This window comes from Falco rusticolus, chromosome 8, assembly GCF_015220075.1.
Source record: "Falco rusticolus isolate bFalRus1 chromosome 8, bFalRus1.pri, whole genome shotgun sequence".
NCBI classification, from domain to species: Eukaryota; Metazoa; Chordata; class Aves; order Falconiformes; family Falconidae; genus Falco; species Falco rusticolus.
The window spans coordinates 12583972-12608458 of record NC_051194.1 but is presented as its reverse complement, the minus strand read 5'-3'; the positions used below and the strand labels follow the sequence as shown (position 1 = coordinate 12608458).

General features: G+C 46.0%; 1 protein-coding gene across 2 annotated transcripts in view; it reads right to left on the bottom strand.

Annotated features, from left to right (window-relative positions):
* Window positions 1-24487, bottom strand: part of HTR4 (5-hydroxytryptamine receptor 4) — a 154820-nt gene that overhangs the window by 90020 nt on the left and 40313 nt on the right. For both annotated transcript variants that reach the window (XR_005105663.1, XM_037396787.1), the window contains exon 3: window positions 20261-20342. Coding sequence is in view for 1 of the 2 variants with exons in the window: in XM_037396787.1 (XP_037252684.1) it covers window positions 20261-20286 (26 nt within the window). In the remaining variant the exon portion in view is untranslated. The remainder of the gene's footprint in view (window positions 1-20260; window positions 20343-24487) is intronic.

Here is a 24487-nt window from a genome sequence, read left to right as displayed (position 1 = left end):
GTGTTCAGGCAAAAAAATCCCTGAGCAGTGCCAGGCAGGCATCCTTCTGGAGGTGCTGGGGTACCAGTGTACCAGGAGAGGGGTGGCTCAGGGTGAAGGGTACCCGGTAAGGAAGAGGGGGTTGTCCTGTGTTGGAATGAATGATCCCAGCCCAGAGGCAAAGGCATGACTGCTTCTTTTGCCCTGCCAGTTTTAAGTGCTAATAGTAAATCCACTCCTGCTCAATGCAGGACAGTCCTTGGGGTTCTGCTGAAGGGGTCAGACATAACCATGGGTTTGCATCCAGCGAGACACTTTTGTTCAAGCCAACTATAGATGCTAAAATAGGAGAAAGGCAAAGTCAAGATGTGTTTTTACTTAGCCTCTGAAGGAGTTTGCACTTAGCACAACTTCAATGAGGACAATTAAGGCTCCAAAAAGCCGGTAGCTCTGGACAAATCCTTTGGTACATTCATAAATGTTGACAAGGCTCTGTCTGAACTAAATGTGGCTTTACCAGCTTTTACTGGAAAGCATTTCTTCCTGACACCTTGGGTCATTAGTTCTTGGACAACTTTTGCAATGAGTGGATTTTGTGTTTGCAGTTCTTGCAATTACATTACACTGCAATTGCTGCCTGCAATTTGCCTACACTGGTCCAGTCATACTTCCTCACATTTAACAGAAGAAAATAGATCAAAAGGATCTGCTTCATCCATCATTCTGTCTGACAGTGGCCAGTAGGAGATGAAATGCCTACATGCATATAGCAGTGCCTCTTTTGCATGCTCTCTCATGCCACAAACATCTGTGTCACCACGGGCTTGTGTTTAACAGCTCTTAGTGGATTCCTTTGCCTTCCTCTTTCTGGTCTGTCTTTCAAACTCTCAGTACGTGGTGAACACTCTCTCTGGGCAGCTTTCCTCCTTGTCTTGTAGTAACAAGCTAAACATAAATTCAAGCAAATGGCATCAGTTTCTGTGCTGCTTAATCACCAGTGACCACTCCAAATTGTATACAAAGATTCTTTCCTCAAAACTGAAGGTAACTGACATCTAACTCCTTATCCTAACACTAAAATCGCAAGCCACCCTACAGAACTGGTCACTGGCCACATGGCTGCTCCTAGAATAGGATGTCACTCCTCCCATCCCCGCCAGAAATAACTTTCCCTCTTTCCCATCCATCCCCACATACATCAGATCTGACAGATCTCATTTTTCCTCAGAAGCAAAGTCCTGCATTGGAGATTTTGGTAGGAAGGGAGCTGGGAGCTGCTGACACATGAACCTGCACTGCAGCAAAGCCCTTCGGAAAAGGATGAGCAGCCGGGAGCGGGTCCTTCACCACGGACACCCTGCACAGCGGGATGCACAAGGCGACTCTCCTCTGCTGGAGCCACACAGACCTCTCTGGGTGCCCCCACTTGCCCTCCTCCTGCAGATAGCTGCTGCAGAGCTGGGAAAGGTCAGACACTTGCCAAGCATCAGTATTTTGAGCACAACTGAATGCCAGAGCCTTCATTAATAATGTTCATCAGCAGAAGAAGACACCATGAAAATTAAAGGGATGATCTTAAAGGTCTTTTCCAACCTAAAAGATTCTATGAATCTACAAAATGGAAAAGAAACAACTTCAAAGGCAGGTCTCAGCCACGTGCCTTCTAGCTGGGTACCCGGTGGGATGAAAAGCCTCAGAAACAATGCGGATACTGGGATCAAAGGCACCTTCACTGCCAAGCTGTAATTGTACCTGTCTAAATAAGCCTTCACAATAGGCTACATTGCTCCGTGGCTGCATCTGTGGAACAAAATGTCAAACCACACTGAATAGCACCATACAAAAGATGTTCCTTTTCCTCCCGAGTGAGCATGGCAGCACATACATGCTGGCACAGTGGTAAAGAGGATGATGATGGTTTAGTTTATACAGAGCCAGGCTGAGTTAGATTTATATTTTGTCTTATCTTAGCTTCACCCGTCCTTCTGCTGTTCCTAAGCAATTCTCATCACTGCGTTATTTGAGCACCTTGCATCTGCACTCTGCATGTACAGAGGGGGAGAGACACCTCCCTCATCCCCGAGCCTTGCTGGGGGGGTGAACTGGCCATCAGCCATGGATGAGGTTTCTCAATTCCCCCTGCAGTGCCTTGGGAGGGGGGCAGGAGACTGAGCCCACTGGCTCTTTTTTAGGGGAAGCCTTAGGGTTGTGAGGCTGCCTGCTGAGAGACCCCTGTCCCCCCACCACAGCAGGGACACTGGCTCTCAGGCTGGCAGCTGTGCTTGGTGTCAAGGATGCCCTGGGGCCTCGTCCCACGGAGGGAGGTAGAGAGAGGGAGTGAAACATTTGGATTTGACCTGTTCCTTGAATTGTTCTGATCCTAAAGGCAATGGGCTTGCACTCGGACATAAACATTTCACAGTAATCAATACAACGTGTAGTAAACGCACGGGTGAACTGAACCACCCACTCATCTCACACTGGAAAGAGCTGTGCCTATACAGCAAGCCTTGACAAACACCCAGGCTGCCACCTGCTATTGTCCCCAGAAGGATGCCCTGTCCCCCAGCACCAGGATAAGCTCTTCATACCACATCAGCTGCTGCCTCCCCAGTGGTGGCAGCATCCACCTACCGCACAGCTGGGTGAGGCAGCGCAGCAGGGGCAAGCTGGGCACCCCGACGTGCTGCTGACCCCTCACAGTGCACACTGCTTCCCTCAGGACGGTTCTGTGCGACTGAGGGGAGGAGGGGGCTGGAGGGATGCCAGAGAAAAGGGCTCTGGAGGTGGAGAGGAATGATTATTTTCGCCATGCAGCTAGGACTGAAATAGCTGCAGACACCTCGATGCTCTTCCTCAGCAGCACGATTTTCTGCATTGAAGAGAAAACTCCTACAGCTGCAAGGAAGTTGTAACCGGCCAGGTTTGGCGTGGAAGACCGACACTGAATTTCGGTTGGGTATTGCTAAGCAATGACACCCAGAGTGCAGGGTTGTGGTTTTGGGTGGAAGGGAGATTTGTTCTTGCTAGGCAGGTAGAGGTCGTCTCCTTCTGTAAGAATCCCAGACATTTTCCTCTCATTTGGGCTCCTGAAGAAGGATAGGGACCATAATAGCAGGCACAGACTTAGATCTGCTCTGTGCTCCCAGGCATCTTCCTCCGCGAACAAGCTTATTGCCCATTACAGACCTCCATCCCTTCCAGCCTCATCAGCTGCAGAGAGATGTGCAAGTCAACAAACACAAAACGAACCACCCACCTCAGGTCCTTGGTGCACAGAGATTTTGAGTTTTACTCATCAAAACGATCTCTGGAAGTGCCAGAGGAGGCCAGCACCGGGCCACGTCTCACCAGGTGTTGCCCTGGTTGAAGACTGAGGGGTGCTTCAGCCAAGAAGCAGGGCAATGTTTTAAGCCCACATTTCCCACCCAGTGTACACAGGCAACCCTGCCCTGACAGTACTGGCATCCTGGTCTGCATCATTTAACTTGGCTGGCCACAGCCCAGGGCTCTGAACAGGCACCAGCAGGTCAGAAACACACACTGGCACACTTGTCTATGGAGCATTTGCTGTGATAATCGTTTCGGAAGCATTTGGGAGATCTCTCCAAAGAGCATTTCCCTCGTGCCATGCTGCATTGCTCCCCTGGGGAACATTAAATAGGCATATGCATCACTGGGGGGGCAGGAAGGATGTTCATCTGGGCTATGTTTCTGTAAATCTGCCTTTTTAATAACCTATCATCCAGTAGGAATATTTGTTAATTATTCAGTCTCAGTAATTCAAAGCTGTTAATAATGGAAGAAGTGGATATTGCTGTAAATTAAAATCAATGGTTTGCCTAACATGTTTGATCAAATCTGAGTGCTCTGGCTTCTAAGCATGCTTCCCTGTTTAATAAAGCAGGGATTGATGGGTTTGCTATTATGAGGAAATGAGATTCAGACAAAATGGTTGTTGGTTAGTAAGAATACAGAAACCACTTAAGGAAAAAGGTGAAATACTGGTATGGAATGAATGCTTAAAACCCACATATGGACATATTTAAAAGGCTCTTCTGTATAGTCATTAACGAGAAGAAAAAAAAGTGTAATTATTATTTCAAGCTCAATTTCTACTTTCCTGTAAACACCTTACCTTTTCTAAATTACCTCAATGCTTTTGCATATTTTATGCAGCAATTAAACTGCACAGATCAGTCATGTTGGTAAGACCACGCACATTGCTCCCCTGGCTTTCGTTACATGTCACACACCCTGACCTCCCCGCCACCACAGCGGGAAAAAATCCCTCATAAACAGCTCAGTGCTGAGAGCACCCTGGGCACTGCACAGACACTCCTGCCAGAGGGAGAGAGATGGAAAAGGCTGAGGCTTGAATAAATAACACTTTGCTTTGGGGGGCAGAGGAGCACAGCTGATAGGAAGGAGGCTGGATGGCCTGTTTCCAAACTGGAGAGGAGTAACTGCCTGCCGAGGTCACCTGGAGCATCTCCTGGAGGTAGCCAGGGACTGCAGGAGGGATCCCTTTGTAACAAGGGACGTGTGTAATTCTCACTGAAAAGTGGTGGGAGCCTAGAACAAAAGCTTTCTTCTTGATTTAACAGTGGCCTCAGTGCATGGGGAATACACGGAAGAGCTACTCCACTTTGTTTTCAACCACGCCACGGTTTGTCCCTCTGTAACTCCAGCTGACATGATATTTCATGTAGGTCTTTAACTACAAATAAGCTGTCATTTGCCTCTCCTCTTTTCTACTCCCCTGATTATTTCTAGGCATAAAATCAGAGGCTGAGTGTCAAACACTTAAAAATCAAGATACATTATTTTATAAGTAAACCTAACAACACGTGTCTCAATATAGAAACATGACAATAGGGAAGATATTATTTGATCTATGGCTTTCCAGCTGTTACCATATTCTTCTCTACTGCCTCCCAAAAATATTAATCAGAAGTCAGCATTAATCCAGAAGCACATAATTTCTTTTAATGCCTTCAAATGCTACACTGCCTGTGCTGCTTCACTTCAGACTGTGCAGATGGCAGGACAACTTCTAACAGATTCAAATCAATTATGTACTTAACTTCTGTTTTAGAAACAGATTGAAATTAATTAAAGTATTGACAAGCCAGAAATAAACAGCATTCCACATATCAAAATAACTCAGTCATATGATTAGTTTATTTGAGTACCTTTTTTTTTTTTTTTAAACCAAATAAATTGCAGCAGTGGGGTGGGTGGGAAGGGATAAGATTTTTCTCCTTTTATGCTGGTTTGAAACAAAACTACTGATAACATCACTGATCCTGCACCTCCGCTCCACGTATCTGCTGGAGGCTGAATGCTATAGTGCTTCAGAGAATTAAGTATTTTAAGCGGCTGATAATACTGATTAAAATCAATTGTCAAGATGAAGCAAAGAAGATAGGCTATTTAAATGTTTTAAAAATTGCCAGGTGTGGGCTGCGCAGGCAATCAGTACGCACTAGGAGCACTCTGCCATTTGGGAGCAGGTGCTGGGGCTGCCAAACACCGCGGGACCTCGGGAGACTTCAGGACCAGAGCACCCACCTCAGGCTTACAGACTGCCCAGACTCAGGCTGACAGGCAAAGAATGAGGGGCTCCAAGTAACAAACCCAGAAAAAAACCTGAGCTTTCTGCTGGTCCATGCAATTTCCTTAGCTTACAACAGCAGCTCTTGCCTTTCCTGGATGGAAATTGGATCTGGGGCTGCACGGTGATCCCAAACAATGCAATGCTTTATCATGGTCTTCATACAGATGAAGGTCTGAGAACTCCAGAGAGAGGGGCAGCAGTTTCACAGTTACATGGGAAATGTGCAACAGAGGTAGGACACAAATCCAGACCCAGGGAGTCTCCGGGCACTGCCTAAACCTTAGGGGCTCTCCCCTTGCAGGGAAGTTAGGTGGGCATCCAGCAGCCACGTCTGTCTCTGCTCTTCACACAATGAAGGATGAAACCTGGCTCTGCTATTTCCCAGGCAGCAGAGCAGGCATTACAGAATTTACACCCACATCTGAATGGATGTTGTTGCACGGCTCATGCATGTAAATACAATCCTTAAAAACTATTAGACTGTCACCTAAAATATAAGCTAAAATTAACTTATGAAATTAGCATTAGACTAAGATCACAGTTATTTGCATGGAGGAAGGGCAGCTGCTACAATTACTTTGGGATTCACAAACAACTGCTGCAGGAGAGCTCTCGTGCAAAGCCCTATACAATCACATATTGCAACCTTGCGCATCTACCTGGAGTCTGCAGGGCCTTGGCACTATGTTTTGTTCCTTATAAAATATTTCCAAGTCTTTAAATTTTACTCCCAAAGCTCCCTTCACATGTTGAATATTCCCCTTTTATTTTCAGATAAACATAACAATACTTTTTGGATACACAGGGTCTGCTTATTTTAATGAGGTTACCAAATACTCTACCACTATGGCAAAACCAAATTTCTGGCTTAGACGTAGGCAAGAATTTAGGTACACTACAAAGCACAGCAGCAACGTTGTAACAATCATTTCTACTTTGTAAATGCTGAATAAAACCAAAGATCAAACATGCCTTTAATCAGAAATGTCTTGATCATTTCCTAACTAGAATTGCTCCTCAGAAGTAAGCCCACTGCATCTACCAAACTACATGTCAGTTTAATGAAAAAAAGATGATGATGAAAGAGGCACAAAAATAAACTTGACTTTTGGTGTATATTCCATATTAATAATGTGATTATCTGATATTTTCCAGATAAGTGGCTCTTGCTTATCTCATGTCATACAGAAGTCTTAGCAGAGCAGGCTGTATGTTCAAATGACAAACACAACATACCTATGCTCAGGAGATCTGAACTGATGAAGCACCTTATTTCCCAGCAATATTCCCATTAATTGTCATTCATTTCACTTCCACATTCCATAAATGTCAAAGACAGAGTCTAGTATGCACTTTCAAACAAGAATATTTGCAATCCAGTTATTGCACAAAATAATTTTACTTGACAGAGACATAAGCAACATCACCATTACACATTACATGTGCAACTATCTCAAGCTTTATCTCAGTAGTTCAGAAACAGGGAGTAACTCGATGCACATCTGTGATATAACCTCCTCTGGCACAGGAGTGAGCTGGAAAAATCAAGGTTTAGACTCACGCTAAAGACACTCTGAGTGCCCAGATTTCTCACAGAAATCCATGTGATGCCTCCTGCAACAACCAGGTGCAAAACTGGGGTGCACTGAGACTGATCAAGCAGAGCCCGCTGCTCTTCAAGGGTGAGATGCTGCTCCTGGGCTAAAAGCATGTTTCCCCGTCTTATAATTTTAGCCATAAAACCTAAAAAGTCAGTCCTGGCCTAAGCCCACACACGTATTTCCCCAAAGATAACTCTTTCTCAAAACACCATAATGGCAGTTCTTGGTCTCTGCGGGCATTCTCATACCAAGTTCTCATTTTCAAATCAGGGAGAACCTTGGTTCCCATCTTTGCCGAAAGCTTGAAAGTTGCAAGACCTCCAAATCAGAAAGCATGAAGGTCCTGTTCTGCTTCTGCAAGCAAGATTTGCAGCAAGGGAAATACTGTTAAATAAAAGACCCTTAAGCAAGACCTGTGAAAAAGTCCCGGTATCAGCCTGTATATTAAAATATCCCGGCTGTGTGCTTTTCCCACTGCTCATTTACACCTTGGACAATAAAAGACAAATACAGCTACTGGCTATGTAAAATCCAATATTTCCTGGATAGTTTCCCAGTTTCAAGAATCTAGAGGAATGGAAGAGTTTCTTCTTGTTACCCCTGCTAACGGAAGGCTTGGCACAGATAACGCACTGATTTCTGGAATACATTTTATTTGACAAAATCCCCAGACACCGTGTGGCTCTGAGCCACACAAAACCAGTTCCCAGCTCATTCATTACCAGACAATAGCAGGTAATTAAAATAGCAGGAGGTACTTTCACTTCTTTTTTGAAGACAACATAGGACTGTATGTCCCAATGAATTTTTTTAAGGCACAGCATGGTGGAGTTCATCTGTTTGCTCCCAAGGTGTGTGTCCCTTGAAGTGTTTGACTGAGTGAGCGCTGTGTGTCCCCAGGGAATGGTGTGTCTCCTTAGTCCCTTCTCCAGCACCACAGGTTTTGAACTGACCAACCAGTCCACCGTACCCTGACACAAAACACATCAGTCAAGTGGGATAAAAGTCATCTTTGAGATGTCATACATGTCCAACTCTGCTACCTCAATTTGAGCTTTACCATAAAGACCAGAGTTTGGCAAAGTTATTCCTGAGGTGGCAGACAGAAGCCTTCCACTTCTATGTGGAAGAATACGTGTCCATCAGCCCATTTTGTATGAAACTCGCTCTTGTATTTAGGCTCCAGATAGGTGTCCTTTCTAAGCAAGGACATGGGAAGTCCTTGCTTCAGAGCGCTTAAATTTCTTGTTTTATTTAAACCTCCCTCTACATCCGCAGCTAAGTTCATGTTCTGAAGACTGGCCACAAAAGCCTGATCGTCTTTCTCCCTTCAGATAAACAAGAGAGGATGTCAGCCTGGGCAAGCAGCAGGACAGAGGGAAAGCAAACAGCCAGGACTGCCTTGCAGACGGTAAGCGCAGGCACTCTGCTCGGGTGCAACCCAGATCCCACCCCGCAGTCACCACCAGTACATCCCTCAGAGGTCAGCTTGAGCAGCTTTGGAAGTGTTTGTTTGTTGTGATTTCCTTTGGCTAACAAGTGCAAGAGCTTCCAAGGAGCAATGTCTCACCCTGCTCATCTGTAGAAGCCCTTGATAAAGATTCCTAGAAACAGCCACTCCTGGAGGAGAGAGCAATGAGAAAGGAGAGACCTTCCTCCCCACAAACGAGTGAAATGACTTAGAGGTTTCTTAGTGGCATCAGATATGGACCCCCACAGGTTCTACTGTGAATGAGTACAGAAAGTTTGTTTGTGATTAATGTTCTGGCCATTTAAACTTTGTTACTAACTTGAACAGGTATTTCAGGTGAGGGATGCTGTTAGCTGAATCAGCTTACAGCTTTGAGGTCCAGTGAAAACTTGTGTTTTACAGTGTGTCACCCAGAGTAATTCTAAACAGACCCTCATGTTGCTGCAAGGATGGGGCATTGAGCATGGCTTACGGGGAAAAGTAAAAGCACTACAAAAACACTTAGGTGCCTGCCTCGGACTAGACCCACATCTGCTGGGCTCAGGAAAGCATACTGAACAGTAGCTGAATTGAAGAAATAAAACCCCCTTGTTTCATTGTAGCTGCCAGCTCTGCCAGAAAATCACATCCCCATTACAGCCCATAAAAATGGAAATTGCAAATAATGGCAGTAATGGGACCAAAAGTATTCCAGCTGCTAGGGAATGGGGAGGGGGAAAAAAAAAAAAAACCAAACCACAACCAAAAAAGCATTCTTCCACTCTAGCATGGCCCAAAATACCACAAAAGCAGTTTAATTCCAAAAGAAGTAAGGGAGTCTATCAATTTGCCAGGGATGTCTGCCAGCAAAGAGGATGCAAGAGGATGTTTGTATCTTGATGCACAAGCCCCGAAGAAGCTTCTCTGGCAGAGGCTGCAGGGAACAGCCCATGCCTCCCACCATCTCCTTTCCAAAGAGTAACTCAAAATCTGCCTGGACTCCTGTGAGGTCCTCTACTTGCTCTAGTCCTCCAAATACCCACCCCCCAGCTGAGTCTGCTCAGAAACATGTAACAGCTCTTGAGCAGCTTCCTCACCACTCAGGTCACGGTTCTGAGAAATTCTCGCCTAAATTAACACGAACCAAATACTTCCTGCCTATCCTCTTTTGAGGGATTTATTTATTCCCCTTTTACACTCCCTGTCGAGTAGGCAACAGCCTGTTCTCAGGTAAGTCCTCAGAGCTCTCAGGAAGTTCATGAGAAGAGCAAGCTCTGGGCACGTCTCCAGACTGGTCTACCAAGAATGAGCAATGTGCTGTCCCATCACCACTGCCCTCTGGTCCCACTGGGGAAAGGAGGCTCTGGAAACAAGTAGACTTTGTCTCTTCAGGTCCTGGCCTTCAAGGCAAAGTTGAACAAAACTTAAAGGTAAATAGATACAACTCTGGAGATACAAAGATGGAACAAAAAGTATCATCTGAGCTCTAGAAGCAAACTGTGAGCTCGGGTGATTTTCCAGATCAGGCTAAGGAACTGGGGACTAAGTGAAGTAAACTGTTTACACATATCCAACATCTGGAACTGACTTCTTCTAAAAGAACACAGAGCCATCAGGACATGCTCTTGCCCAACACCAAGACCGTTAGAGTCTGCTTTTACCTCTGTCTGGTATCCTGCTGGAGCAGTGACCCAGCGTTCCCACAGGGAAGGCGCTTGTGCTGGGAAAGCCTCACAGCGAATGAATAAGCAGATACTGGGGGCATTAAAGCTTCGGGGGCACTGGAAGAGCACGGAAAATGTGTGTGCCTTCTGTTAGGGAGAAATACTCTGTGCCTATACACAGAGCCAGTTAGAGATGAGCTACGAGGCAAGTGCCCAACCTGGGAGGGGCGACAGAAGATAGGTATGACCCCAAAACAGCCACGACACGTTTCCTCTGTTCTTACATAGGCATGAGCTCACGTGCACCAGGAAGGGAAGGTCCCGGCACAATTCACTCCCCTTCACTCTGACCCCTCAACAGATGGATAGCCAGACATTTAACAGCATCCTGCTCACCCCATCCCACCTCCCACTAGCAGCAAGCAGAGCCCTTTTCTTTCTCCTGCACTCCTCCCTGAGCTTACAGCCACGCCAGTGTGCAGCTGAAAGGTCAGCTGCGGGTCCGTCTGTCACACCTACACCGGCACAGAGCCAGAAACACACCCTCTGTCCCCAGCAGCCCTCTCCATTGTTGATATTCTGTTTCTAACGCTTTGTTCTGCAAGGATGCCTCTGCAGTCCAGGCATCATATCCTGGGGTGGACTTGAATTGCATAAAGCCCTACTAAGCTTTCAACGATTCAGTGGTTCCATACAGAGCAGAAACTGCATGAACTGCAAAAAGTCACCTGCAACAGGCAGACCCTTTACCACTCACCTCCTACTCATGTACTGGAAGGTAGGGTAGTCTGGCCTCCAGTTACTTAGTTTGCATTGAGGGATACAAGCACAAACACTGAAATTGCCTCTTTAGAACAAGTCCTTTTGCAAATACGACCCAGAAGTTCACAGCACTAATGTCACTGTCTCCCCATGGCATGAGGAGGAGCCCATTGCTTTGCTACATTTCTCAGCACACCTGAAGCTGGGGGTTTTATTTTGACCTTTTTTTTTTTTTTTTTAAAGCTTTTTTTTTTCCTTTTTCCCTTTTATTTTTAAATAGCGTGCCCTACAGTAGATTCACCCCCAAACAGCCAAAGAGTTTCCTGAAAACCTCATCTCCACAGGGCTCCTGTCCACCAGATGGCAAAGTTTGTGTTCAGGTAACAGCTGCTTTTACTTAATGTTCTGACTTTGGGAGGCAGAGGCTGCTGCTTAGAGGACACGTGATGGCAAGTCCTTGGCTAACAGATGGGACAAGACAGTAAGTTCAGCCAGGGACTGAGGTTCGGACTTCTGGCTGTTTGCCAGACCAGGGAGCCACATCATTGCCACAGTAAGGGCAACACAAAGAGTGGAAAGACTGAACGAGGAACGAAGACGAGCACATTTCTTACCTGCATCACAGATGCACTCTGCTCCAGGGTAATAGTCTATCAACAATCATTTATACTACCAGATAGCAGGTCCTATACACATGGCCAAGCAAACAGCACGAAATATTTTGCGGCAGAATCTTTCATATCTGAGATAGTAGAAATGCCCTTTCCCAAGCACTGAACGGCTCATTCTGCAGCTGCACACGCTATTGCAGCAGGATCTGGAGTATATAACAGCTCACAGCAGTTCTCACATCGCAGCCCTGTTCCCTAGACAGCATTCCCAGAAGAGACATCTACCCAGGACCTCAGGACTGTCTTTCTGCACTTCTTCAAAAGCAGCTCAGGGAATTTTAACTCACTGAGAGGGGTGCAAAAACCATTAGACTTCTACCTACAGCCAATACCACCCTTTGGTTCTGAGACACAGCATCACGTTTGTTCTATAAGGAAACACAGCTCCTTCAGTATGACTTCATGGTGCCCTACTAACCCTGACACAGCTAATCCAGTCCCGTGTCTCCTGCACAGCTCCAGTTTTGTCTCTCAAGTCACCCTAACACCTCCTCCATGCTTCCTTGCTCACAACCTCTGAGCACGCCTGGCTCAAGAAATCCCAAACATGGACACAAATTGAATTTTGTCAGCCTAATGCTAAGGATCAGCCCTGAAAAGTCAAGGAGAGTGTCCTGGAAAGCCCTGGCACTGCAGCTGCCAACCTTGGCCTTCCAGGCAGCTGGTGTGGACAAAAGTTGGCAGCAAGGTCCAGCCCATTCCCCTGCTCAGGGCAACCTGTGGCTGTCTGGGGCAGCTGCCCATTTTTGCCCAGCCCTAGAGCCAGATCCGCCCCAGGACATCCTAGGCTTTGGGTCTATTTTAACAGCCTTCCACAGATGCTTCCAGATCTTCACTAGCTACCACCCTGTGCAGAGACACTGAAGCTAAAGAAAGGATATGCTGAAAGATACCCAAAAGTTAGGGTTTATGACCCAGCTCTTTGTCAAGGGCATTTCCATCTGTGCAGATTCCTCAGGGCACACTAACACATGCAGAGTGAAACCTCACAGGGGTGAGTGATGGCCTGACCTCCCTGGGTAGGCTCAGCACACGCAGACAAGCAGTGGAGCTCCCCCCTTGCCTCTGCACCCTCTAACTTCTTTCAGAGAGTATACATGTCTCACTTGCTCCCCAGGTGCTGTAAGGGAGCACACTACTAACTTGCAGAAGCTGGAGCCAGCTTAAAAATTCCATCAATTAAGTGTTGGCGGAGGTGTTTGGAAAGACATTCCGATATATATATAGTGCTATAAAGTGTTTCCCTAGAAACTGAGAAAGAAGTTGAACAATACGAAAGTACCCAGGCTGCTAACAGCTATCGCTGCTGCTGAGCGGTGTCTGGGCTGCAGGGAGCATTCAGCAGAGGGAACTTCTTTTGCAGGGCTTTTTTGGCTACCAAGGATTTCTGGCTGGTAGCACAAAAATATGAAAAATGAACCTCTACACCAGGTCTTGCTTCCCTGTGCCCTCCTGTTCCACCCCTCTTCTTGCACCCAGTGTCGGCTGATGGGAAATGCTCTGTGAGTCTGTGGCTGCAGACTGAGAAATGCCCCATGCATTTTAGTGCTCCCAGCTTGCAGATTCCTTCCTAGGTGCCCCTGCTGCATCCCACCACCCCAGCACCCCCAGGCATGCAGAGGGCAAACCCTACAAACCCAGCAACCAGCCTTCTTTTGAATGGTGGCTTATAAAATGGTTTATTTTGTTCAACAGCACAGCTTATATATGGCCGTCTCTACTGCTGACATAAATCAATACTGTTACATTTTTCCTCATAAAGGATCCGTACAGTTTTACTTTGCTCTTTTCTGGCACTGTGTGTTCTGCCTGCCATTATCCTCAGGAGTAAGCACACTCATCCACATCAGCTCAGCAAGTGGAATGGGACATTATATCAGTTGTATACCAAGGGATAAAGACACCCAGCTCTCATCTACATGTTCCTCTGATCACGGCACTGTTCCTACCTGGGGGATGCAGGCAAAGAAGACTGGGCTCTGTAGAAAACCTTCTCAATCAGTATGTCTGTCTCCACAGATACCTTTCTGGATGGATGCTGCAAGTATTACAGGACTATTAGAGTTGATCTTCCTTTAGAAAAGGGACTAGGAAAAGAAGAATGCTCTAGGCTGATTCTGGCCTGTTAAATGACATTTTAGCCTGGTATTTCTCACCTAAACAGAAATATGATCAAAGTCATTGAGATAAACAATGATTTAATAATGACTCAAAGCACAGAAGCTGGAGAGGTTTTGAAAAGAGCTTGTGTATATATAAGAATAAACACTTATATTGCAACTTCCTGGAAGAATCTTAAGCTGTTTGCTTTCCACAAATCCCCACTCGCAGGGCACTCGGAGCACACAAGCTCTTTACTAAACCCCTTCTGTTTTCTACACTTTGGGTCATTAAATCAGACACTTCCTTAGTTCCAGTCACTCAGGACCCAGCTTTGCCCTTGCCCTAAGAGCCATCTCTGCTTCCAGCCTGGTTTTCTGGCTGTCCTGCCTCACAGCTCAGCTCCCGGTCCCCTCGGTCCTCACTGCTGGCTGCCAGCATCCTAAGCTAGGGGAGCACAGGGAGCAAGGGCACACGCCGACTCCTCTCTTAGGACATCCCTTAGTTACTCCCGGGCTTCAGGGATGGAGCTCTTTGGGTCACTCTCTCTCCGGCTACTGACTATGGCTCCTGCTTCCTCCCAGGGGTGGATGAGGGGAAGAGACCAAAGACCTTCTCTGCCTCTTTCTGCAGTCAGCCATCCTGCCAGCGTAGCAGCTTTAGGTAACAAACCCATCCTAGAGCCAGCTATCAACAGCATCGCTTCTGGCGGTCCACGGAAAGAGGAGCCTCTTGAGCCAACACAGCAAGGCTCTGGGTTTGGGACTCACTCAAACATACAACCTGACTCAAAAGGGCATATCATCAAGGTCTGTTGTCAGAAACAGTGTTCACTATGCCTTTGTGTGAGGACTTCGAAAACAGCAGCTGGGTTAAATAATGGAATATTTTCTTTGCTGGCAAAGACACACAGCTAATTCAACCAGTTTGATTCCTTGTTCCCTCACCTTGCTTCTCATTTCTCAAAGTCAAGACAAGATTAATGAACCCCACATGACTGCTGGAGGGCTCTGCATTTTTCAGAGTACTTCAAGCCACAAAAATACCTTCAGCCACAAACTAAGGAAAGTAAAGTTGATAAAGCCAAGTTTGGAAGCAATTAACATCAACCTAAAATTCAGCTACTTTGGGGGCTCGGCTTAGAAATTAAAAGAAGTTACTGTTGTGACAAACTCAAATAATACATGGTTTCTCCATAGTTGATTTAGCAAAGGGAGTCTGCCTTCACCAACAGCTACAACCAAAAGGCTTACATAAGAGCTATTTACTTGCACTCAACGTTCTCCTGGTTTTTTTTTTCAAAAACTTATTTCTCAAAAGCGTAAACAGCCTCTCCCCAACACCTGAGGAAGCAAGAAACCTTTACACAGTGTGACATACACAAAACAGCTCTGACCACACTCAGGAGCAGCCCGTTCAAATAGCAAAGGGTTGCCCTTGTTGCTCAAGAACGTAAGAGCTCCAGCCAGCAGAACCACAGCTCTGCTCTCCCAGTCCTGGCTGCACCCCTGGCAATGGGATGAATGAATCAACAATGAGTGCTGGAGCTCAAAGAAGGGAAAACACACCAGAACGGGCAACCACACCATTCAGAACTGACATACATTCGAGTCACCTGAGCTCCCAGCAATGTGAAGGAGTCACATTTAGCTGCCGTGAGATAAGGAGGGACTGGCACACCAACAGTGAGCTTTACTTCATTCCTGGGTAGCGGGAATGCACTGCAGTGAGATGAAAGTCTTACCAAAGGTCTAGAAGGCTTTAATAGTCTTTAATAAGGCCATTGCCCACTCACTGTGTGTGGCACATTTGCAAACTACTCTGGCAAGTGCCCAAGAGAAGCAGAGCCCTCTCCGGATGGCTCAGCAAGGTCCGCAGGTGCTGTTCCTGGTACACAGAAGCTCCTCTCACGGTTGTCATGGGCAGAGTTATTATGTACCTACCCACACTCTGTAAAGCCCACTGCCTGGTTTGTACACACAAAACCACGGACTCCCAGGTGACTTCTGTACACACAGACTATGTCTGGTTTCACTGGTAATTTGGCACAATGGGAGCATATCAAAAGCAGCTGGTGCTGCGGCCCCTACGTCTCCACTCTATGCAGGGCATGGTGGGGTATTTTGGATTAGATTTAGCCTGGTCTCACTTCCTGAATGTCCCCACCACACCTGAACATGCGAGCTGCATGGTTTGAGCCCATGCTTCAAAACCTGTAGTCCTCATTGTGGCTGCAGAGTGCGTGGTGCAGAGCTGCTGGTTAAATGCCTTCCAAGAGAAATGTAGCTCCTCAGTCCCCTTGCTAAGCGCTACGTGGTCTGAACTGATACACCACGTGTGGGGTGACCAGGGCATCCACCTTACTGCTGTTCTGCACTGAAATGTAAGGGTAGGCACAGTAAAACAAACTGCAGCAAAACCATCTCTGTGCCTATTTTCCTTTTGTATAATCCTCAAAGAGATTCAGCCTTCTTCCACTTTCTCTGAGGCTGTCAAAATCACTGCGTTTGTATGAAAGTAAAATTGACTAACGCACCAAACCCCAGAAAAACTGAAAAAAAGAGAAGCGCAAACGTGTTTTGAAGGTTTGTAGACATTTACAATAACCATGGGCAAACACCTTGACAGGAGCAGGCAGGGCAGCAGCCTGCTTGCTAAAACTCTTGCAACAGCTCTGGCTCCGAACAGAGGACTCGGTGGTGTGCCACAACCTTCGGGGGAGGACGAGGTCTGTGCCAGCCAGGGCAGCACCGGAGGGATTTGCAGGAGCTCCTGCCCCTTGGCCGGAGGGCAGCAGCAGCAAACAGCATATGGCCCACCGCTGTGCTAGAGCAGGTCAGTCAGGACTGCTGTACTCCTGTTTGTAGTGTGCCCAACTAACATTTTTTATAAAGTTGCTGGAAATGAAGAGAATAAAGGGAACATCTTTTTCCCCCCATATTCTAACCGATCCAAGGGTTCGAGTTTTAGTTCCAAACCACTTGACAGCATCTCATTAACTTGCTGCCTATAATAAATGTGTCCAATAACAATCACCAAGTCACACAAAATTAAAAAATTCTGTAAAATATAAATTGGAAATACTTGTGAGGTCATTTATTTTTCTACTCTAGAATTAGAGCAAATCAGGTCTGCCACCCGCCTTGGCCATGATAAATGCAAGTCCCAAAGTGGACTGTCTAAAATTTCCAGGAATGTCTCTCTAACCTCACAGTGCAGCCTTTGTAACATTCATGGCCAAATTTTTGTACATTTGTACAGTTGACTCTGCCTGCAGCGCTTCAGGTAGCTACAGAGATGTAACACAAACACCTGTCTACAGATGATGTATGCCATCACTTGGCACCCTCTGGGGCACCTCATGAAAATCTGTTGAGGGCAGGATCCCTGCGCCCACAGCCAGCCCAGCTGGCTGGAGTAGGACACCTGTGGCACTTGTTGCTCTGAACCAGTGAGTGACACGCTGCTTCCACAGGGCTCAGCTCTAAACAAAGTCAACATGTCTCTCTCTCCTCCCATGCTGCTCCTGCCCTCGTGTTGTCAAAGGATCTCCCATTTCCCCAAGCTTTGCTCCCCTCTGGAGCATCCCTGAGCCCTGCCGGGATGGGCAGAGGGGACCCAGGTGCCCCCACCTCTCAGGTTTTCCATATGCAGCTCTGGAAAACAACACGTGGAAGCCTCTGGCTCAAACAGAAAACATTTGGTATTTCACAACTCAGCAAAAAGGCTGAAATCGGGGCAGACAAAGGAGAAACATCAGCTGCTTGCTGGTAGCTGACAAGCAAAACTCTCAAACCCAAAAACCCATGGTTTGGAAAAGTGTGGAGCCAAAATAAAATCAAGTGCCTACCACAAAGTCTGTTTATGTAACCCGTCACACTAAATGAAGAACTGCCTCAGTCCAGCTCTGAAAGAGACCCTAGGAACAAAGGAATAAAATCATTCCTGCTCTAATGAAGTGAGGTCTGACCGCAGTGTTTGATCAAAACAGCTGGGGAGCAGTGAATCAATATTGCTTCAGGAGAGCTTTCAAATTCACATGGATTTTCATTCATCAGATCCCCAGGAAGAGCTTGTGTTGCCTCTTTTAACATCTAAATGGGAAGCTGGATGAAGTAATTCACCAGATGAGAATTTCCCCCCAAAAGATCCTCCCACTGCCCTGCCAGGGTCAGACCGCAGCAGCTGCCTGCACCAACCAGTCTCCAGAAGAAGCAGCCTCTTGAGGCACTCTCCAAAAAACCTTTCCCCAGGCCCATGCAATGGGCATTTTCCACAACAAGATGATCAAAGGAGATCCCCCTGCTCTGCCCATGCCCCGGCACCCCCCGAGCACCCAACCCTCCCCCTCCCAAGCACTTCTCACTACACTCAGGCTACTACGCATACAGGAAAGTATCACATGTAGGAAGAGAAAGTCTAATTCTGATCGGTGTCAGTTTTATTTGGGTTTGGTTTGGGGGGGCTTGGGGGAAGGGTGAGGTTTTGGCTAAGGGGTTTTTTTGGACCAGGATTAGGGCTGATTAGAATTATAGCAACATTCAAAAATAGGAAGACAGACATAATGTTCTGTCAGTTCCTACAAATAGCAAATTACAAAACTCCCAATAGATCACTTCAAAACATCAATGCTTGGTCAGACCTACTCGGTGTCTGTCTCCATCAGTGGCAAATAGCACAACTGACAAAAATATATGGGTAAGGTAAAGATATGTCACGCTTCCCTCCTGGTATACAGCCTCCCTGTGTCCAGGCACTTGTGGTTCAGGCACTTGCTGAGACAGTTTCTTTGTGCCCCTCGGTGTTTGTGAACTGACAGATTCTCCTTCCGTGAATGATGAAATGTATACTGGGGGATTTTTTTCACCATACTGAGAAACAGAAGATTTTTTTAACTAGTGTCTTTAGAGGAAGGAAAAGATTGGAGGGAAAATTGCCTGGTGTCAGCACCTTAATTCCCTTTACAGAGAAACAGCAGTAGCCTACGCATTTAACTACACTTCTGGTATTAAAAAGGCAAGACAAATTTCATTAAGCAAAACACATTACCTCTCAGTATTGATTACTGGGTTATAAATCCGACCTGCTAAGTGTGCATTAAAGCAGCAACCTGGAATTGCTGGTGTCTTTCGTGACACTTGAGTAGGTGAATGAAGACCAGAGATGTTCTCTCTGATAGTACAGCACTTTGAGGAGGCTCATTAAGAACAGAAATTGTCTTTGAAAATGTATTCTCTCTCTCTGTGCACGCAACATGCAGAGAACGGGTTGTGGCTTGCACAGAGCACATCCCAACCAGAAAGCCCAAGAGCTGGGAAGCTGTGACAATAGGGTGGCATGACAGATCCTCTCCGAGGTGTAAGACCCTGCTCCCCTCTTTTCTGTACTGTTTCCTCCTGATCCCTGTTCAGCAGCTCCTTAGGGAAAGGTTTCCTGGAAGACCAGAGTACATGCATTTGATCTCTCTCTGTCAGCGCAATTTTCTCCGAGACATTTCCCCATGTATGTGCCACTTGAGCATCCAGGCAGGGGGAAGGGTGAAGAATTACTCCCCGAAATAAAAACATGAAACATCAAAAAACTAGGCCTTGAGTGGATTTTAAGAAAACTCTTTGTGGAAACATACACCTGTCACGGCAACTGAATACTGTCTCCTCCTGTGCCTGGGCCAGCAACATGGGTTTGGTCAGAAACTTGATGTCCTTGTGTGAAGTGGGTTTGGCGGGTCTAAGTTCAGCTCCCCCCACCCAGTTCAGCATCACCAGCAGCCTGGCCAGTCAAAAGGCCAAGAAACAAAAGGGACAAATGCTAGTCCTACAGAAAGACCCTGCAGATCACACCTGAGGGAGAATGGCAGCGCTGATGCCAGGCCTGTGTCCCAGGGACAGCTGCAAACAGGATTTCTAGCCTTTTTGAACAATTCCTGTTGGCAACACGCTTCCAGGATCAAAATGTTCCACATTGAAGTTTGTCTCTCACTGATACCAGTAGCGTGCCCAGGGGGGTGAAATTATTTCAGAGATATCATTTTTTTGCTTGCCCAGTATAAGGCAGCAGAGATGAGGTGGTAAGTTTTTAGGCCATTGCACCAAAAAGAAAAAAAACCTGGAATCAGACTTCCAGCAGGCACTGACAGGCCCATTCCTCGTCCTTGATGGGGCTCTATCCATCCTACTGCAAGAAGTCTTTGACTTGGCTATGCCACATCTGACGTTTACACAAAGAACAGGGAGACACTACACCTTCACAGAAGCTCCAAACTAGACATCACCTCACGAGCAGAGACCTTAATTTACAGGCAAACAGAAAATACCACCCTGCAGCTTTGCAAACACATTTCATGGTTGCTGCTCCCATGAAGTTCACCAGCTAGATGAGACGTGATATAGGAGGAGCCACGTAGTTTATCCTACCTCACATTAACGTCAAGTTCTTCCATCACAGGCAATAGGCATAGGTAGCTGGGAGTTCAATGTCCATAGAAGAGACCTCGTCCTGCAGCGGAGAGAGTTAGAAAGGACAGATATAAGTTGCAGGATCTCTTACAGATGCACATTTACCCCAGTGAAGGTGCCCATATGCTGCCTTTCTGTCCCTCTAGCCTGGCTTCTCTTGAAAGCAGAAGTTATGTAGACATGTCAAAGTGAAGTCATACCATTGCATAGAGCTGTCATAACTCAATTTTCTGTTTTCTACCCTAACATATATCTATCTCACACCAAGGTGCATGCCTGGAAGCACAAAATCAAGCTGAAGTGACAGACAGCCCTTTGTGGCTGTGCATACGCCACCCGTAACTTAGGGCTAACAGAGCACTTCAATGTCCCAGTGGCACACTGGCTCCACTGAAAACAACAAAAAAAAATCCCCCTTTTATGAGCTAGGATCAGCCTTTAATCTACTCCATGATCATGTCTTCTCCTGGGAACTTCTGGGATTTAGATTCCCAGAGGATAGTTCCAGCTGCAGCAAGGCAGTAAGGGCTGCTACACTGGCACAGCGAAGAGGCTCTTCTGGACAAATGCTCAGTTTCCATAGGGGTGAGGAGAAGCTGCATAGGCAAAAGTCACATGACGCCATGCATAGGATACAGATCACATCTAAGACTGTATCTGTCACAGTCCTCTGTAGACATCTCGTGTCACTTGCTGAAAAACGCCACTCTCTCTAGTGCTGCCTCTAACAGCAGCAGCTCCTTCCCTCTAATTACCACAAATGAGTTAATAGAAAAATAAATTTAAAAGACACAAACACAAAGCATTATACCAGTGCACACAGCATACTAGGGTGTACCCAGTGAGCTCTGGGTGCTGATATGGGAAGGGGCACATGCAAAAATACCCCTGGTCAATCCATCCTGTCCTTCTGCAAGTTATATCTCCCAATGACCCCAGAGGGATCCATGTGTATATATTGTCAAGGACTCTCACACCTGAAACAGTCTTATTTCTAGAAATAAATGCCAGCAACATCAATTACTAATATAGGCACCATTCTCATGACCTGATCTCCAAGATCAACTTTTGATGAAGCTTATGAAAAAACATGTTGCAATTCTGGTGACACCAAGGAGCTGAGCACTGTGATATGTGACCCCTTCCCACCTACGCTTCCATTCAAAATCACACGTGACAGCATGCACACATGTAGCTTAGAATCTTCATGGTAATGTTCAAACTTTCAAAGCTACAAAAAGTAGTTTTTTTAAATACAGTCAGCTCAAGAAGGCTTGCAAAACTTGGCTGGGAAAACGTAAGTAAGAGTGCTTGGTAAATTAGTTTCTGTTTTCACACAAAATTAAAACATTGACTTACCACTAAATTAAAACAGGTTTCCTGTGACAATGTATTGTACAGCCTTATGAATACTTAATAGCAGTACTGCAGTTACAGAGAACTAAATGATTTGCAGCCCAAGTTAAAATAAATATACTTACTCCCAATAACACTAAGTGATATAAATATTAATGTGATTTTTCATTCTATCAAGATTCCATCATGACTCCAAAGAAATGAATGTACCATCTTAATAAAGAATTTGTGTATTTGCTGCTGTTAATCCAGTGGAAAAAATAGGATACGTTTCAGAGCACTTCAGACTGTTGATTGCCCCTTGTGTTGTGCCTCTAGAGAGCCAAGGATAACGCCACCACCACAGCGCTATTAATAACAACTCAAATGTAAATAATGCCATTGTGGTTGCTTGGCTTCAAAGCTAAGATTGTAATAGTACTGACTCAGACTTCCTAGACACGATGCCAGGTTTGCACTGCAAACGAACACCCACTACCCAGGCCTGGTTCACTGTTTACCAGAACTAGTACTTCAGTACGTATAGACTATACGTGTTTTGCAAGCAAAAAAAAATACTCGAGTCAAAAGGGCATTTTTATCTGAAGGTGGAAACCTTCAGAATTTGGCCACTATTTACAGCTTAAGCCTTCAAGTGGTTTCAAAGGGCACTCTGGAATCTGGTGACTTAAAGACTACTGCCGTATTTTGCAAATACAAGGGTGAGAGGTCTAGAGTTTCTGATCAAGCCACCTCTGTGGCCCTAAGACCTGACCTCCAGCTTTAATTTGGGGGGGAAAAAAAAGCTCTCCTACACTCCTGCTCTGGAGATCTTCCATAGCACAAAATGCCTCCTCGCAAGCTGCTGGGATGGCTGCCTGTCAAAGATGCAGGAAGAAGATCCTGGAATATGGTCTTGGGGATGTAAAAATACAATCAATAGTCTTTGAGCTCAAATGGACAACAAGAAACCTAATTATTTCATCTGCAAAGAGGTTTAAGTAACTGCTTCAAATCATTCATTTGTTCAGCATATAGGTTAATTTTTTTTCAGTTAATTCAGACGCAAATCCATCAGAATAGGTCTGATATGGCGCTTTGTTTCCATGAGGACAGGAATCCATTCTTCCCTGTCCTGTCATTTCAAAAAGGATAAATAAGAACCTAAGAGACCATTCTATAAACTGCAACAAAACCCATGAGGTCTTGACCCATCCCCTCTGGCTGCCAGAACGATTTGTGAGCACCGGTGAATTCTGCCTAACAGCATCCTTTGAAAGCCAGTTGTCTCGGTTTACTGGGGAGGCACAATGAGATTGACTGATCTCCACCAAGAGGGCGCAGAGCACGGCAGAAGCAGTCCCTGGACATAAGATATAGATATTAAACTGATCTTAACACTGAGATAGCACAGGTACGTCACAAGGAAAATCTGCTCAAATGTTGTTGACACCGACTCAGGGGAAATTGTTCCTTGGCTGCGTCGAAGGAGAGCGGCTTCCTCACTTACTGCTGCAGTGGGAAGTTATGGAACTGCTTTGCAGTTCTTGAATTACAAGGAAAAGCAGGGGGACCCAGCAAGAGCCGAGGGTAGGAATAAGAAAAAACAGAATAAAAATCACTTATCTGCACCGTCACCGTCCCCCACACTCCCTTCAGTATCAGGGTTTAAGAGGTACCTTGTGAAACTTTTTAAAACAAGCAAAATTCACAATTTCGGTACAATCAGGATTGTTGTCCTACCTATTCATCAGCGTGTACTTTTCTACGCAGCCACCAGCACTGCTGGTCCTTCAGTCACAGCGAGTGTGACACTTAAAAACCCAAGAAAATATTTTTGTTTCCATTTGTATTTTCTTCACTTGTGTTTATATATGCAGTAGAAATGACATTTTCGGCACAAAATAGCAAAAAAATGAAGGTTTTAAGGATTTTGATAAATCTAGGAATTTTGTACACAAATACCCAGCTACATCTCACTGTGCCGTTAGTGTTTCTGGCAGCCACCCCATACACTGTGACCACGTTTCTTATATTGCACCTCGTATACCGTTTACTTTTATCATTCTTTGTATATTCCTAAGCTCTGCAGCCCTAAGAACATTTTTTTTTTCCCCACAAGTGTTATTTCTTTCCCCACAAACAGGCACCATTTGGGTCCGAACGGGCAATGCCTTTAAAGCCTCACACCCCACAGCCCCCCAGGATGGGAAACCTCCCACCACTGCACAGGAGACCCGCGGTGTTTGAAGGGCTGCTAGTACTTATGATGAAGCATATAATGAACATACAACGAAAGGACACTAAGCAAATGACTTTATTCAGCTTTCCTCAGCTTCTCCATACTGGATTTTAAAATTGGATCTTCCTTCCCTTTTGCTCCCCCCATGACACCGCAGTGGTTACTTGTAGTTGTTGCAGACCTAAAGAAAGTGATGTCAATACCATGCAACAAAAAAAATCTCGACAAATTATTCTGTAAATGTGTCTGGCTCACACAGAGGACCCGGTGCTATTTTTTATTATTGAAGTGATTAGTCATACTCAATTAGGAAGCTGTTCTCTGCCTCAGAAAGGCAACACTGACCTCCTAACTCAACCTTTACACCCTCCATCACACACAATATTCCCTTCAGCACAGGAGAGAGGCTCTGCCGTTGCGTGTGACGGGGATTAAGGCATGTGGAGCCACGCACATCCCTGTGGCCAAGTCATAGTCCCTGAGCATGAACATCCAGCTTCCGACAGCTCACGGGCAGTCCCTGCTCTACAGCATGGGCCGAGGGCAACGGTCCTGAAAACCCATGGTCTTCCTCTCCTGGGCTCCAGAGCTTTTCCATCATGGGTCTG